We start from the raw sequence: 16044 nt of genomic DNA, 5'->3' as shown, positions 1-16044 counted from the left end.
TGTGAAACACAAACACGGTATAATAGTACTCCTCTCTGACTTACTGGTAAAGACAATAAGGAGGATGATAAAAATATCAATGAAAAGAAACTGGAAGTCTCCAAGGTTACTGAAGATCTAAAAAACAAAGACAAGACAGCATGGATCAAAGTGTTGCCGAAACTACTAGCTAATTAGCTACTAGTGATTGTGGTGGCGGCAGCAGTACATACAGAATAGAGGAGAGTGACACTGATATACTGGATGATGCTGTAGAGGGCCATGAACTTGAACACGCAGAATGAGGTGATGAGAGCAGCACGGCCCTCCCTTTAAAAGCAAGAAACGCTGCGTCATCTCTCTATCCAACATGTAACCCCTCATTTCAATTTCAAGTCATTTCTATCAAATTCAAAGCAAAAAAACAAATAAAAGTGTTTTGCAGTAACTACAACATATCTCTAAAACAATATATATACACTAATTATAATAGTAATAGTAATGAAAAGATAGAAAGAAGAACCTGATGAGGCTGGGGACACAGGAGATGTTTGGAGTCCTGGAGGTGAAGGGAGAGGCTACAGAAGCCTCGAGCTCTGACAGTGAGATACCACCATGAGCCCTCTTCAAAGCCTGAGTGTGTGTAAGAGAAAGACAACAGAGTTAATTCAATTTATGTTCATTTCGATTCATGTCACTGACATGCATTTGAAATGTAGCTGTACATACCCCACAGTCATTAGCTCCATCCCCACACATGCCCACAAAGTAGCTGTGAGCAAAGGACAAAGAACAGTGACACTAAGCTCAACTTGTTTTCCATAACTGAATGATTATTTTACCATTGAAAATGTAACAGTTCAATAACATGTAGCAACGCATACAGCTGTATTTCAAATCATGGACTCACTCTACGCCCTGCAGCGCCTCAATAAGCTCAGTTTTCTGGTCTGGGGCCATTCTGGCAAACACCGTCCCATGCAGCACCAACTACAGGGCAGAACACACAATCAGAACAAAGAAAACATAAGGTATTGTAGGGACATTTGTCACCACAGGGCAACCAATAAAGGTCAAAGCCTGTACCTTTTGAAGCATGTCAGGAAAATGCTCAGCGATTACACCAAATGATTTTCCATTCATGGCAAAGTGGTAGAGCTCTTGTGCTTTGGGTTCATCAACATGAGAAACACCCTCCAGACTGATGTTCACTTCCTGCAAAGAAAATCCATTTACAGTGTCTGATGATCCAAGCCTACTTGATTCTCGTACTCTATGGGTCTTGTTTATGCAGGCACAAACAAGCGCAATTCAGTGTTGGCCCTGTTAGTTCACCTCGAGGAGAGATGTCTGGCTCGGCTTGTCAGCGTATCTCCATGTGATCTTGGCGGCTTGTCCGTCATGAGGAGGGAGAGCATCAGCAATGATGACTGTATCCTGGGCAGGGATCATCCCACAGTCTCGAGCCACCGAAATCGCTGTCAGCATGTTGTCACCTGGAACGTGGATGCATTAACTATTTAGCTCCAAATTTCCACATTTTATGGATTTGTTTTCCTGACACAAATTCTTACATTATGGTCAGAGTAACTATCCAACAATGACCTACAGGTAAATTTTTTCATGTTAATCTAATAATCTATGCTAATCTTGTCTGCGTGTTTGCCTGCCTTTGAGTAACAGTGAACAAAAATAGAAGCCCATTGTGGAGGAGGCACCTTACCACAAGGGAACATTTTATCAAATAGGTGTAAATAGGTGTGGCATAGGGTGGAGTTATCTAGTATGTGTCATTTATTCATTATCACTCATAAAAGCCTAGAAATGTTGATTGAGACTGCGTGTGCAACAGAGTTACTGTGTTGCTTGCGTGATAACTTTTCAAGGGGTTTAACCAGCTATGGAGAGAAATGTAAAAATTGCATATAAACGGACATTTGTGCAAGCTTAGATTCCAACTTAGTGATTTAAATAGTGCAGAAATAGTTATATGCCGCGTGGGTGTAAATGTTTAAATGTGTGCAGATACGAGTGCAAATGCTCACCAGTAACCATGACAGTGCGGATGTTGGCTTGGCGGAGGTCACGCAGCACTGCTGGAGTTTCTACCTTCAGTTTATTCTGCATGATGATCAGACCCAAGAACTCCATGTTGGCCTCGATGTGATCCCTAGTTAAAAAGGAAGATATGAACAAGTCTTAAAAAAGCTTTCAATCCCAGAACCTATCTGGGACTCGTATACATCATTAGTTTCAAGTGTTTGCGTATAGAGAATGTTTGACACAGGAACCTTTTCATCAAGCTCTTATTTAATTCACTGAGCACTATTAGGAACACCAAATGAAAACTAGGTCATTCTTCATATTGCTCTCAAAACTAAGACTTCACCAAGATGTTGGGAGTGTTTCTATACAATTCAGGCACGTGTTGACAAGTTTGTTATATAATTTCTGCAGATTTGTAAACTGCTAATCTCCTGTTCTAACACAACCCAGATGTGCTCTATTGCCATGAGAACTGGCGAGTGGGCTGATTGGTTATTTGTCACTGTAGCCACTGTCAGCTCCAGTCAGTCAGGATTCTGCACATACCTCTACCATCAACAAAACATTACTAGATGTTTTTTCCTCACAACAACCACTACATACAAATCCTACTGGGGCTGATGTCTGACATGCACCCTTAATGAGGCTCATAACCTGTATCTGCAGGATTCCAGACATTACATTGCCATGACATGAATAGGAGATTCATAAAAAGCTGCTCAATTGTTCCTAATTAATTGCTCAGTGCATATGTAATGAGTTTAATGTGGGTGAGTAGGATGTTTTAATAAAGCAGCAATCCTCAGATAAAGTTCTCTAGAAGGGTAAAGTAAAAGTCAAAAACTAAACAGTAAATGCTACCTGTTAATGTTCTGGACTTTGTGCCAGGTGAGTTTGGATTCCAGTCGCCGGTGAGCCAGAGCAATGACCCTAAAACCCTGCTTGGTGTAGCCCTCCAAGACCTCAGGAAAATTTTCTGGCACTGCCAAAAGAGAGGGAAAGATAAATAACAGAGTTATGAACAGCAGGACAAAAACACATCCAGGTGAGCTCAGGTCAGGTCAGAAATGACAGAGAAAAATCAAAACTGATTTTATTTAAATGATTTCCCTTCTCTTTACAAAACATAATGATACTGATAATAAAACATTGTTTTGCGCTAAAACCTTACTGATCTGGCAGGGCAGACATAAAGCATTTTATTAAGTGCTGGTTGCCACCACAGCTGTATAGCATAATTTTCACCAAGCGGTATGAAATGGTCCACCCCAATCTGACTTGCGTGTGTGAGCCAAATTCAGTTCAGTAGCTATTTACATAAAAAGCACAATGGTGTAGAAGAAGAAGGTGACACAGTAAACAAAGCACAACAATGGGGGACATCCAGAATTGTGTGTTTGTCTATTGCATTTGGCTGTTTATCACAAGAGGAAAACACACTTTCTTTGAGAGAAGGCAAAAAACACTGCCATCTTTTCCTCCCTACGAAATTCAGTGATGACTCGATTGACGAGTCAACAGAGTGCAGTGTGTGTACTGAACCTAACTGTACCACTTGGTGGAAACTGAGCTGAAGTGCACATCTCACCTGTGTCTTTCTTGCAGAGACCAGCAACCACCTCTGGCGCCCCCTTTGTGTAAGCATCCATACGTTTTTCACCCAGCAGACGTGCCACCACAGTCATTCTCTGGAGAGCTGAGGAAAAAGGAAACTGCCGCACGATACCAATCTCGTACACCGACTGTGCACGCACACACACACACACACGCGCACACACAGAATTTTACAAATTTTGACAAGCTGTGTATGACACTCAAGTTTGTCAAGTAATATAATACAAACTCTTCAATGACATTTTATTTTTTATAAAAGAACCAGGCTTCTTACCGAGAGCTCATAGAGTTCCTAGAATGGGAAAAAGAGAGGAAAGAGATATATTGCTGATTAACAAAAATAAATAAAAAACAGAATAGGACAATTATTGTTGATACCCTTTATTATTACGGTACTACATGATAGTCTTAGTGCACCACTATGTACGTGATGCTCAAGCATGTCTTGAATTAACCTGATGCAATAGACCTTTCTCACAGCATATCATTCGGCATTCACCATTATTTGGGTTCAACTCCAGTTTAAAGAGAGCCAGGGTTGTGCTTGTATGTAAGTGTAAGGGTAGGTCACACTAAACTTTAACCTGTAGAAGCTGAATTTATTTCTTCTTCTTTAAAAGAAAAAAAAAAAAAAAAAAGATAGTTGTTTTAAAACTGCATACATGTTTCCCATATTTTCCGGATGTGTTCCAATAAGGTAATTGAGAAATAATTATACTAGTCATAAAATTAACTATATAAACACAATTGGTATACATTTCACCTTAATTGTATAACATTTTTTACATTACATAACAGTATTTACCAAAGTCTATTGTGATGAACAAATGGGTTATTTTTCATACCATGTCCTGTTCTTGTGATGCAACGGACTCTTGGGGCAACAGCTGTTTTGGGGGCCGAACCACAGTGGGCATGATTCTGTTGTGGAGAGAAGTTTCCTCTTCAGTCGCCTCTTCCAGGATCTGGGCAGGTTCAGAGAAAAAAAAAAAGATGAATATACATATACATATAAAAAAAAAAGTATAAAAACATGTCTATGAAACAACAAACACATTAAAAATCAGTTATTTGTGGAATAGAAATGTCACTCCCTGTCACACACAGAGGCTTAGACATGAAATGATTACATTTTCCTGATTATTCCCATACTTCTAATCTAGGCTGGTCTGACAAATCACATTTACACTATCCTGCCCTCACCAACTTTAATCTTAAAGGAGAGACACAGAATATCTTACCCAGCCTGTAGCTTCAAACATTTTCAGGTCCAGTGGGTCTCCAGACAGCTGGCCCTCTATTTTAGTAAGGGAGTGGCAGGTGGCCATGCAAGCCACAAACTGGGACTTGACAAGATTCTCCTTGTAGGCATTCTCCTCTGACAGGTGGAAACTGGGATGCAGAAGAGTAAGGTGAGACAATGTTTTTATGAAGTGAAAATTACATTTCACGGACAGCTTCCAAACAATGGATTGACATAAAAATAGTGTGTGATACAAATGTGCATGTTTTTTCACAATAACATAGCCATAGAAATACTTCAAAAAAAAAAAAAAAAAAAAAAAGATTTCATGGTAGCATAATCAAAGTACAGAGCAGCTTACCAGCCATTATCAACTCTCTGGACACCCCACAAGTCCAATCCATCTTCTGTAAGGGTCCCAGTCTTAAGATAAAAAAAGAGAGAATAGAGATTTATTAAATTCAACAAATTACTTCTGTATTGCCACAGAACTAGGACTTACCTTGTCAAAGCAGACCAGGTTGATTTGCCCACAGATGTTGATCCTCTGTGGGCTGATGCAGAAAATGCCGATGTGTTTGAGGCGTCGCTGTGCATACACAATGCCAGCCGTCATGGCGGCGGGCAGCGCTGGTGGCACAGTGATTGTAATGATGTCTAGGGATTCAATGATGATGGTCTTAGCTGACACCTAGGGGAGTCCAAAGGATAATGTCTTTAGACTATATGACTATCATAATTGCAGAAGCAAGTGCGATAATCATATATATGATTACCACCTCTCAAGCTACAAATCAACTTTATTTTGTTGAGGTTGGTTGCCAAAGGTCTGGTCTGGAGGTCAAATATGTGATATTTCCAAACATCACCTACAGAAACTCACTTTAGATCTGAAAATGGTGGAGTTTCCCCAGGTTGTTTTTTACCCCTGGTTGCAAATGTTAATATCACAATAAATCAAATTTGTTCAGAAAATATTATGTAAAAATAACATATCTGTAATGAATGCATATTTCTCTCAATTTAACCCCTTCAGAACTCAAGTCAACTCATCACATTTGTTTTATTTCATTTTCACCTCTGACATTACCTCGTTCATAACACTGAGAACAATGGAGTAAACAAAGCCAATTCCAGCCACAGCCACCAGACACAACAGGAAGAGGTAGGCATCACGGTACAGCTTGAAGTCAGTGGGTTTTGGATACAGAATGGAGCGCACCAACTGGCCTTTTGCTGTGCTGAAACCTGAGTATAGAAAATGCATTTGAAATGTTCAATCTTGCTAGTATTATTACAGGAGAGTATGAATGCGGTGATATGCGTCTCATTCTAAATTGAAAGAGAAAACCGCTGTACGCAACCAGGTTTGCTGAAATAACATAATTTCCTCCTCTGCTTATAAAACACTTAAGACATCTAATGAGGCTCCCTCCATGCTCTATGAGGCCAGTGTGCTTTGTGAATAACTTGTCAATCCTGAAATCTCAAACTCAAACAGGATCTTGTCTTTTTGCCCAGGGATTGCACAAATGCAGAACATGTTTTATACTGGCTCTAGAAATGAAAGAGTTAATATTAAACTGCTCTTGTAATGAGTAGCTATAGTAGTTGAGAGGTGGAATGAAGGTCGTCAGGAGTATAGCTCACTCCAGGGATATTCAGTAGGTATGGCCATTTATTCGATATTGTCTACATGAAGATCACATGGTGGTTTTCTGTAAAATTAACACAATCTACAAATACCGTAACACTTTCACATAAAAAGTTCCCCAATCACACACACCTACCTGTACGAACCACCACAGCCTTAACCAGTTCACCAGTGTAGAAGCGGGTCTGGATGACATTCGTGCCACAGAAAAGTGTGTGTCTCTTATGGTCCTCGGTGTTGTAGATGCTGTCAGTCTCCCCCCTCATGTCATCTGGCACTGGGTTTGGGAGGTTGGTCTTTGTCACAGGAACACTCTCACCTGATGAAGAGTTGAGTGATATTAAGGCCGTCTAGGTTTATTATTTATCATCATCAAAGTTTAATTTTCTCACCTGTGAGCATGCTTTCATTGACAATGCATGTGCCGCTGATTAACACAGCATCACATGGCATGATGGTCCCATTGCTGGGGATGACCATCACATCACCAGGCACCAGGTCAGTGGACAAAATCTCATCGATCTCTGCCAGGAGGGAAGGCACATTGGAGGAGTAGTGAGGACAAATGTGGGAATTAAATACACATATGCAGAGCAGAAATAGAAATGCATGAGTGCAGAAACAGTATGTAAATGAGTAAATGGCAGTAGATGGTGGATTTGGTGTAGAGGGGAGGAAGGAGAAATTTTATGCCAGTCCCAGAGTCACATTACTCATGTCCTCTAGGCAGCAGGGGAAAACCAGAGACACCACCAGCTGGGGTCAGGGCAATAAAAGAATGCAAGAATGAGAATGCAAGTGATGGACAACCCTCTACAGAGAGGTTTTTGAAATACTAAGTCAAATATTCTCCTTGTGGGACTAACTTTTAACTGACTCTGGCTGATAAGTCACCTGTTGAGATGGTCAGGGCTTAGACATGACCTCTGCAGACACGACATGGCTACATGTCTTTTAACAATTGTAATAAAATCACATGCATAGTAATTAAAGTGTGCCTTTAAATGTCTCCTTGTCTCAAATGAGCACGCTCTCGCTTAACTCAGCAGTCTCCGACATCTAGCAATATTTTGGAAGACAGCCAAAGCAGGGTGACTGTGTAACTCAGTCTGGTGCAGCACAGATGCAGAAAAATGCCAACTGTTAGGCTGGGTTTGCAAAGCACTAAAAAAAACAAACTAGTAACTCAATATACCTAAATATAATTCAATGCGTTACTATAAGGGCTGTCAAGCGATTCATTTTATCATGATCATGATTAATCACATAAGTTTAAGTTATCACATTTAAAATATATTAATTTGCAATTCACAACTCTTTTTAAGTCCATGTTAACAATGTAAAGCAACTTTTACCAGTGTACTTGATTGGGAAAGTAAGTAAGCAAAGTCATTTACTTTAATGAACATTTGCAATTAACCACAAAGAAAAAACAACAACAAACCATTGTTGACTCGGCATACAGACACACGGACAATACTGTGAGCTGCCACCATGTCATGAAGCATGACGTATTGCTGTAAAAAAAAAAAAAAAAGAACACACAATCAAACAGTAGTAACAAAAACATCTAGGTTTCCATGACATCTCTGCTACTGCAAGGGTGTTTTGCGAGCTATAAAGCCAGAGGCAGGAGACTGTAAACACTTGATTGCAAAATCAGAATCAATCACGAGTTGGTCAGTGAGTGTCCGACATCGCTTAGTTCTGATCTCACACTGCTGCTGTCACATAACAAACGTTTCTGCATAAGAGCAGCTAAGTTAGTTTAAATTTACACAAGTATAATCTGCATTACTGTGAGGCACCACCACCAGTAGAATAACACCACTTGTCACATGCTGACATTTAGGGTTTTGTAGCCATTTTTTATGAAAAAGTATGAAAATGACATTTTGAGTTTTTGGTATTAAAGGAAAGGCCAGAGGGTCACCAAAATATTTGATTTCATCCTCTGGAAATTGTCACATGCTTGTGATGCCTCAAACTCAAAATTGAATAAAAAGCCACAGAAACTCTTAACTTGTGTGAAGATGTGTAATTATATGCTTAATCTCAATTCCCTTCTCACTTACTTTACTTGAACTTGTTGAGCTCACCTTTTTGATGGTGTACAGAGAGGTAGCTGTGGATATGACTGACATGAAAACAATGGCCGCAGCATAGTAGTAATACTCATCGGCACTCCACAGGATCACACTGAAGAGCTGGAAGATGTAAAAAGGGTTGAGGACCTGCAGGAGGAGACACAGGGGAAATATTGGTAAGAAAAATGCTCAGAGAGCTGGAAGATTATACATGTTCTTCATGTCATTCACACATATTAAGCATTACCTCTTTGATAAGCAGCTTGAAAACAGAAGGCACTTTCACTGCAATTTCATTAAATCCGAAGAACAGTCTCCTGAGAAGTGGGGAATAAAAGCATCATGAGCGAATTGCTCTATATCAATCAATCAATCAATCAATCCTAACACCCACACATATTCAAAACAAAAAACAATACAAAACTTAAGTATGGATTCCTTCAATCTTAATATCACCACCATTTTGTTTCATGTAAGATGCCAATGTATGTAATTCGTCTGGAGGAGTTTCTGAAAATCGACCATTTAGATGTTATCCAATTTCGGTTACACTTGCCACAACATAAATGGTTTGAAAAGACAGCTCATTCTTTTTTTGTATTTGTTTAAAAACCTCTTGAGGGCTGGATATGGCCTCGAGGCCAGGTGCCCCCCACTCGTGAATCTGGGAACTTTTCTGGGCTCCGTACAAAACCTTGTCTATCATATAAAACAGCTGTAACTCACAAAAATCTGTCCAGATTCACCTTCAACAGGCCTGATTATCATCCTGTATGGCTGCCTATGGTTGTGTGACCTATCCTTCAGACAGCTACCTGTACTCCTGCTGGTTCCTGGTCAGGCCTGTGCTGTGCTCCGAGTGGAGGGTGGAGCAGCTGATCTGCAGATCCTCCAGGCCACTGTAGAAGAAATGTGGGTCAAAGCAGGAGACAATCACACCTAACCGTGCCAACAATGTAAGCCGACCTCTGAAACCCACTTTTGATGCAAGTTTTGCTTTTCTCTCATACGAGTACTATTATACACATACTTCAAGATATAACCCCAAACCAATTTAGATTAGCGTAAAAGAAGATATTTATCAGCAAACATTCCTGAAAACTAAAAACATAACCAAACACTTTTCTGTAAATAGTGAAAGAACCTTACTTTAAAACTTTAAAGTTCTGCACCTCGTCATTCCAATAATACTTTGAGCTATGGAAGGTAAAATAGCGAATCTGTGGGAAAAGGGGGACAAAGGGGTAGAAGGAAGAGCCAGACTTGTATTATGCCTATCTGTCACATTGTCAACATCTCAAAGCAAGTACAGTGTAAAGTGTAAAGGAAGACTGATAAGAAATCAAATAACACATTTTAACAACGTAACAAAAATAACATTCAATAAAGTCAACATGAGTATTTCCAAGGAGGAAATGACATGGTACTTGTATAGCATGGTTATGTAATGCATGTGTTCAAAGTGACAAATGTGGGAATGTGTATCTGTAATTTGGACAAGAGGAGAAGAGCCAAGGCAGTATTTGCATCGATATGGAACTAACTAACTAACCTTGGGTCCAAAACTTGCCCATTCACTTTTAGAGGAGTTTGGGACAAATGTTTGTTTTATCAATTATTTGCATTCTACATGAATATATTTATGAATATGAATATATTCATTAGTTCAGTTGATGTGTTCACTGTGCGTGCATGTTCTTATAGTTACCTCTTTAGGACCTACTCTGGCATAAACACTGACTTTGTAAGAGAGAGCAAAATCCAGTCCTAATGAGGCAGAACTCATTTCTGAGGCACTGGTTTAGGGCTAGGGTTTGTATTGTGGTTAAGCCCTAAGCCTGTTTTGTAGACTCATAATGAAATGAGTATATATCTGCAACCACAAGGTCTATTTAAATACTCATGAAGATGGCAAACAACAAAGATTTTAAAAATTCAGGCTCGCCTTAAAAAGAAAATCATTTTCAGGATGAGTACCTCTATTAAATCATAGTACAATGTGAACATCATCTCTGCAAAGGTTGACTTTGATCAAGTTAAAACAAAATTAGAGAGGTTTTAATACATAAAGTACAGGCGAGGTTTGTCACATTTTGCACCATTTGTATTTTCTCATGTACAAAACAACTGATTTCATTTTTATATCACTATTGGTGTTCTATAAAACAGCTTATGGCAGACTCCTATATATTTCTCATTCCAAAAACAAACACAAGGTGGCTGAACTGAGCTGTATGCCAGTACGCAAGCCTGGATCTCCACAACGGATTGGTCGATTTGAGTGAATGACGCCTCATTTGATTCTTTAGAGCCAATAGAATGGTGCCATCATCTCCAAAATGACATAGACAGCACTGGCAGCCAATCAGAATTAGCAGAACGCTAGCAAGTGTCAGGGAAAGGCTCCTGAATATGGAGTATGTAATGCATCCCACAGGGTCCTAAATCATTTTGTCTGGAATAATTTGAGTGTAACACAAGACGTCCCGCTGACCAGATTGAGCATTGTTTTAGCTGTAAAATAAACATTTAAATTGTGGGGCAGTCGTTGGGCGAAGCGATTTCTGTCTTTATTCCATGGCTTTTATCTCTCTGGTGCTTTGGTGTCGAGTGCTTTGACGTATATACACTCAGAATCTGTGGAGCCTGTGCTTTCATTCGAGGTGTATGTTGTGTGTTCTGACTGAAGTGTTGTAGCGTTGGATTCAGAAATGTGGTGAGTTTGATATGTAGTAATTCATTTAGTTGTTATTTGAGCTGTGTTTGTCACATTTTAAATAGGTCTATACAGTGCTGTAGCTTATATTCTACTGTTTAATATGATGTGCAACATCACATTCTCTCATGTTTATTGCATTATTCCACTATTATCCACTCAGTGCCTTCGGGTTTAAAGGGTTAAATGGTAATGGTTAGAAACATTGGATAAGGCGGTAAATAGTAGATGGGTGGATTGTTAGAGATATTACTTTGTTTAGACTGTCCAAATAATCGAAATCAGAAAGGTGTCCTGACCATAATAGCTGCACAAACCTGTGTGTGTGTGAGTGTAAATACAGTACATTACAAAGGTAAGTGCCTACCTGTGTGGGCTGGTAGTCAGCATATCTTCTAATGAGCTCCTGAGTGGGACTGCCTTCGGAGGGGTGAGTGGCATGTCCGTTGGCTATAGGTGGGGAGGCAGGAGAGGAGAAGGGGCAAGAAGAAGAAGGGGAGCAGGGGGAGGTGGTCTGGGTCTCCAGGCTGTGGAAGGGCTTGCTCCCTGGGGCCAGCATCACTCGCACCCGGGCCAGAAACCAGCGCTTGAACTCATCCTAGTCAAACAAATATACAAATGAAGTTGGATTTCTGTGTAACCACCTAAAGCTGCCCATGGATACTTATCAACACTGGTTTTGACAGAACTTGAGCAATTTGTTTTTGCAAATAATAAGGTGGGGATGCTGGTCATTTTTGTCAGGAAGCTAATTTCCGTTATGTAGGCAACTGTGACAGCATGCTGCTTTGAGTGCATTTACCTTCTGTGACTGGGGTAAATTAGGCTGGTCTCAACATGCTCGACTAACTTAACTATCATTACAAGCTAAACCAAGGTAAAATAAAAAAGAGACAGTGGCCAGGCTTGAGTGCCATTGCAGCTCTACATGCTACCTACCACAGAGCGCATCAACACCACTTCAGCATCACGGGCTGTGGTGCGGGTGCAGGTGGATTTGACGCACCACTCTGGCATCCAGTAAAGCAGCAGAAGGAGGAAGCCCCCTGTACACAGCACCCCGAGGCCCACCAGGACCAACCGCCAATGACATAGACGGTAGCCCTGCAGCTCCTAAGAGGTGTAAGTAAAAAAAAAAAAAAAAAAAAAAAAAAAAAAAAAAGAAAACCATAAAGCAGTCTGATATTATGGAAAACAACAACTATGGCACTGATGTTGAACTACAAAAGGTAATACCATCTCCTCCTCTTCCCCCTTGTTGAGAATCTTCAAGTCTTCCTTCTCCATGCTGCAGACAATGTGCCAAGCCCCTTCCTAAATCACTGGAAACACAACAAGCAAAATGTTGAAAAGAAATAGTTTAGGGAAAAACACTTTAGCTCCACAAAACCCCATCAAAACATCCCAGACAGAGTCACAATTATGTTTTTAGGGATATAATGCAGAAGGAAATGTGTGAAAAATCCTGTGTATTTGCCATCAACACATTAATAAAATTTTGTAAACTTTCTCTACTGTTTAATAATCTCAAATGAAATGGGAAAAATCCAGCTCATCAGCTGTTTGTATTTAATAAAAATAAAAAATGCTACAGACTTATTCCAAAATGGATTTAATTCATTTTCTTACCTAAAATTCTACACAAAATACCCCATCATCACAAAGTGAAAGCTTGCTTGAAACATTTGCAAATGTATTAAAAATAGAAAAACAAGATATATTTTGAGGTAAATCATTTATTTAATCAAAAATAAAGTGTAGAAAAAAATCAAGCTCCGTGAATACTTTTCAGATGCACTGTACTTCATATCGCATGGAGGTGATAAATGGAAAGAGATTGGGAACTGTGCAGCCAGTAGCCATTTAATCTGGTATCAAAATTATGGTACAGTGTTTGTGCACAACCAATGGGACAAATAAAAATTTAATCAAAGGACTTCCTCTGAAATAGCACAGTTACCCCTGGTCCTTTCAAACTCATCATCACAACAATAACTAACTAACACAAGGCAGGCAGACATAACGGTCTGTGGATACAAAGTACAGGGAAGTAAACGGAGGTCAGTAATTCATTAGAGCACATGGATACACTCCAACTACAAAAATGTAGAGCCATTTTCAAACAGCTGCCAGTCCTCAGCACCAGAGATTATCTCTTAAGAGTGTCAACACACGCACTTGACTCATCAGACTCGATTTAGCAGACATGGTTTTACCAATACAGCCATGTCCCTCTTTCCTCCATACCTACAGTCTTCCCAAAGAACTACTCAGCTAATAAGGAAGGAGCACTGTCACTTTGAGTAAGGGTGTGTGTGTATGACTTCTGATATTGACAAAGAGGGGTCAAACACAAACAGACCTTTATATTAGGGCCACAGTGAATGCATGTTCTTCACAGTCTCTGCTCAACCATGCGGGGCACCACCTCCGCACAGAAACATACAGGCAACACATTTGCACAGCTATCCTTTTAAGAACTCTCACTGACCAAGCCAAAAAGTATGTTTTCCCACCACAAACACATGCAGTCACGAACATATACACTCATTCCATGATGATTTATGCTGCAACCTGATGTCATGTTTGTGCCTCTAAAATCTTTTCGGTTGGGGAGGACATGTTCTTAAATCAATATACAGGACACATGTCGAGCACACAAACACATAAATACAACCGCACTAAGTGACACAAACACAGGGAGAAGTGAAGTGAAGCTTTTTTGACCCCAGATATTGTGGAGAAGTGTTGGTACATTGTGACAAAGCACCCCCCCCGCTGCTTCTCCACCATTCTATAAAAGACTGCCTGATCCTGTATGGCTGCCCCCTGCACTTCGATCTTATCAGCAAGTTGCACCCGGCTGGACTTTTTCTCTGGCATACAGCGGGATATTTTGCTTATGACCAAGCCCTTCCTAGTATTTTACAATAGCAGTTGCTGGCCAGTGCAAGACAGTGGGTGCAGTGCAACAAGAACATTCCATTGCCGGTCTCTGCAATGACTGGAAACACTGATAGTAGGGCATAATGGTATTCTTATACACTGCTCCTGGTATGGTGATTTAGAGATAATGCATCAATAAGCCAGTCTACCAGAGTATTTGATTGTTGTCAGAGAACTTAAAAGCTTCTATAACATCAGCACAAATGTAACACAGTTTATCCCTTAAGTAATCACTTATTTTATGTACAGACAAATGTGAAACACATAAATGCCTGTTTTGTATCCGATACCGATATCACAAACTACGGTATGTGCCGATACCAATATCAGTGCGATACAGTCATTTTAGACCTTTTAAACTATGAAACTGTTAACACATCTGTGCTGTAGCCATGTCAAAAACACAATTCTTCAGCTGTATAACAAATGTTTTTCTCCCATAATGAAGAAATAAAAAGCCAACAACATGACTCAGTTCCAGTGATTTTGGCACCAATAATGAGTATAGTATAGGTTCATCCCTAATAAAACCTAATATGAATACAGATTAACTGTAGAAAAGCAAATTTGAGGATTGAGTTGAAGGAACAACTGACTTTGGCAACTTAAGTTTCTCAGGCCCCTGTTGTAATCCTGTTGCTCTAAAGAAAACTGCACCATGTCCTACCTGAAGAACAGGGACTCATAGGATACAAAGTAATTTAGAAAAAGAAGAAAGAAAAAAAAAGGAATTACATTGTTACAGGAAACCAGTGTAATTTGTCAGGTTTATAACTGATATGGGCTTGTTGATTTTAATTAATTGAGGGCAGCTGAGGTTTTAAATGAGCTGGAGACAAAAGTGCTCTCTGGACTCTGCCCCTATGGGTAGGAACTATGATTAACTATGATACAGGAACATTAGTTATAAATAAATAAAAACACCTACACTACACTTCCCATAGCACAAGTTTGCAACAAAAAAATTAAATAGTGAGAAACGCCGTCATAAGTTTGAAGACTATCAAAACTGTAATAAAAACAGTTGCTGGTTTACTAAAGGCAAGACAGATAGACACTGACTCACACACAGAGCCTGGGAGCAAGGGAAGTTTGTGTGTAATTATGGGGTCAGAACAGGTGCAGTGTCTGTTAAGAAATGGAAAATTATCTCAATAGAACATTTTATGAACACTGATAACATTTTTTTGTGTTTTTTTTCCTTTCAGAACTATAGACCCCATCCAAACCTGGTATTAACATCTTTCCTGAATGATGCATTTTGTTGCTAGTCAAATATTAAACAGGTAAATGTTTTAATTACCTTAAGAAGCAGGGACACGATGCCCCAGGTGGTCCTTCACCCCGTAGTTAGCTTGCTCTCTCACCACACCAACCTGGAACCCTGGGGGGAAAACAAGTAATTACAAATGATCATATAATTATTTACAACATGGTCTTACAGGTCTTCTTATCAAATTAGAGATGATAAATTAACCAGGCAAAAAAAAAAAATAATCTAGAGGCACAAATGAGGATTTATTAAATTGAAAAATGTGTTAAATTAACAAGATACAAATGTATCTTTATGGTAAAGGGGACAAAAATTCACTCACGGGTTGCGTAGCAAAGAGCCAATACGATACTTGGCATCGGTAGTATACCAGCTCATATCAGAAAGATAAACATGTAAAAATCTGATACATACAATACAAAAGTCCTATATATATATATATATATATATATATATATATATATATATATATATATATATATATAT

The 16044-nt window shown here is 39.5% G+C and overlaps 1 protein-coding gene across 1 annotated transcript in view; it reads right to left on the bottom strand.

The window, feature by feature from the left end:
• atp13a3 (ATPase 13A3) overlaps window positions 1-16044 on the bottom strand; it is a 31226-nt gene that overhangs the window by 7361 nt on the left and 7821 nt on the right. The window contains exons 2-28 of the mRNA XM_058637987.1: window positions 15589-15669; window positions 12576-12661; window positions 12279-12452; window positions 11707-11937; window positions 9773-9843; window positions 9439-9522; window positions 8871-8940; window positions 8636-8770; window positions 7981-8053; window positions 6929-7060; window positions 6673-6855; window positions 5973-6130; window positions 5385-5573; window positions 5244-5305; window positions 4881-5031; window positions 4485-4604; window positions 3914-3931; window positions 3614-3767; window positions 2887-3007; window positions 2025-2149; window positions 1315-1475; window positions 1066-1194; window positions 890-969; window positions 709-751; window positions 503-612; window positions 213-309; window positions 45-117 (exon numbers count right to left, since the gene is read on the bottom strand). Of these exons, the coding sequence (XP_058493970.1) occupies window positions 45-117; window positions 213-309; window positions 503-612; window positions 709-751; window positions 890-969; window positions 1066-1194; window positions 1315-1475; window positions 2025-2149; window positions 2887-3007; window positions 3614-3767; window positions 3914-3931; window positions 4485-4604; window positions 4881-5031; window positions 5244-5305; window positions 5385-5573; window positions 5973-6130; window positions 6673-6855; window positions 6929-7060; window positions 7981-8053; window positions 8636-8770; window positions 8871-8940; window positions 9439-9522; window positions 9773-9843; window positions 11707-11937; window positions 12279-12452; window positions 12576-12626 (2995 nt within the window). The 5' untranslated portion in view covers window positions 12627-12661; window positions 15589-15669. The remainder of the gene's footprint in view (window positions 1-44; window positions 118-212; window positions 310-502; window positions 613-708; window positions 752-889; window positions 970-1065; window positions 1195-1314; window positions 1476-2024; window positions 2150-2886; window positions 3008-3613; window positions 3768-3913; window positions 3932-4484; window positions 4605-4880; window positions 5032-5243; window positions 5306-5384; window positions 5574-5972; window positions 6131-6672; window positions 6856-6928; window positions 7061-7980; window positions 8054-8635; window positions 8771-8870; window positions 8941-9438; window positions 9523-9772; window positions 9844-11706; window positions 11938-12278; window positions 12453-12575; window positions 12662-15588; window positions 15670-16044) is intronic.

Source organism: Solea solea, chromosome 9 (genome assembly GCF_958295425.1).
Source record: "Solea solea chromosome 9, fSolSol10.1, whole genome shotgun sequence".
NCBI lineage: Eukaryota > Metazoa > Chordata > Actinopteri > Pleuronectiformes > Soleidae > Solea > Solea solea.
This window is presented reverse-complemented; position numbering and strand designations above follow the sequence as displayed.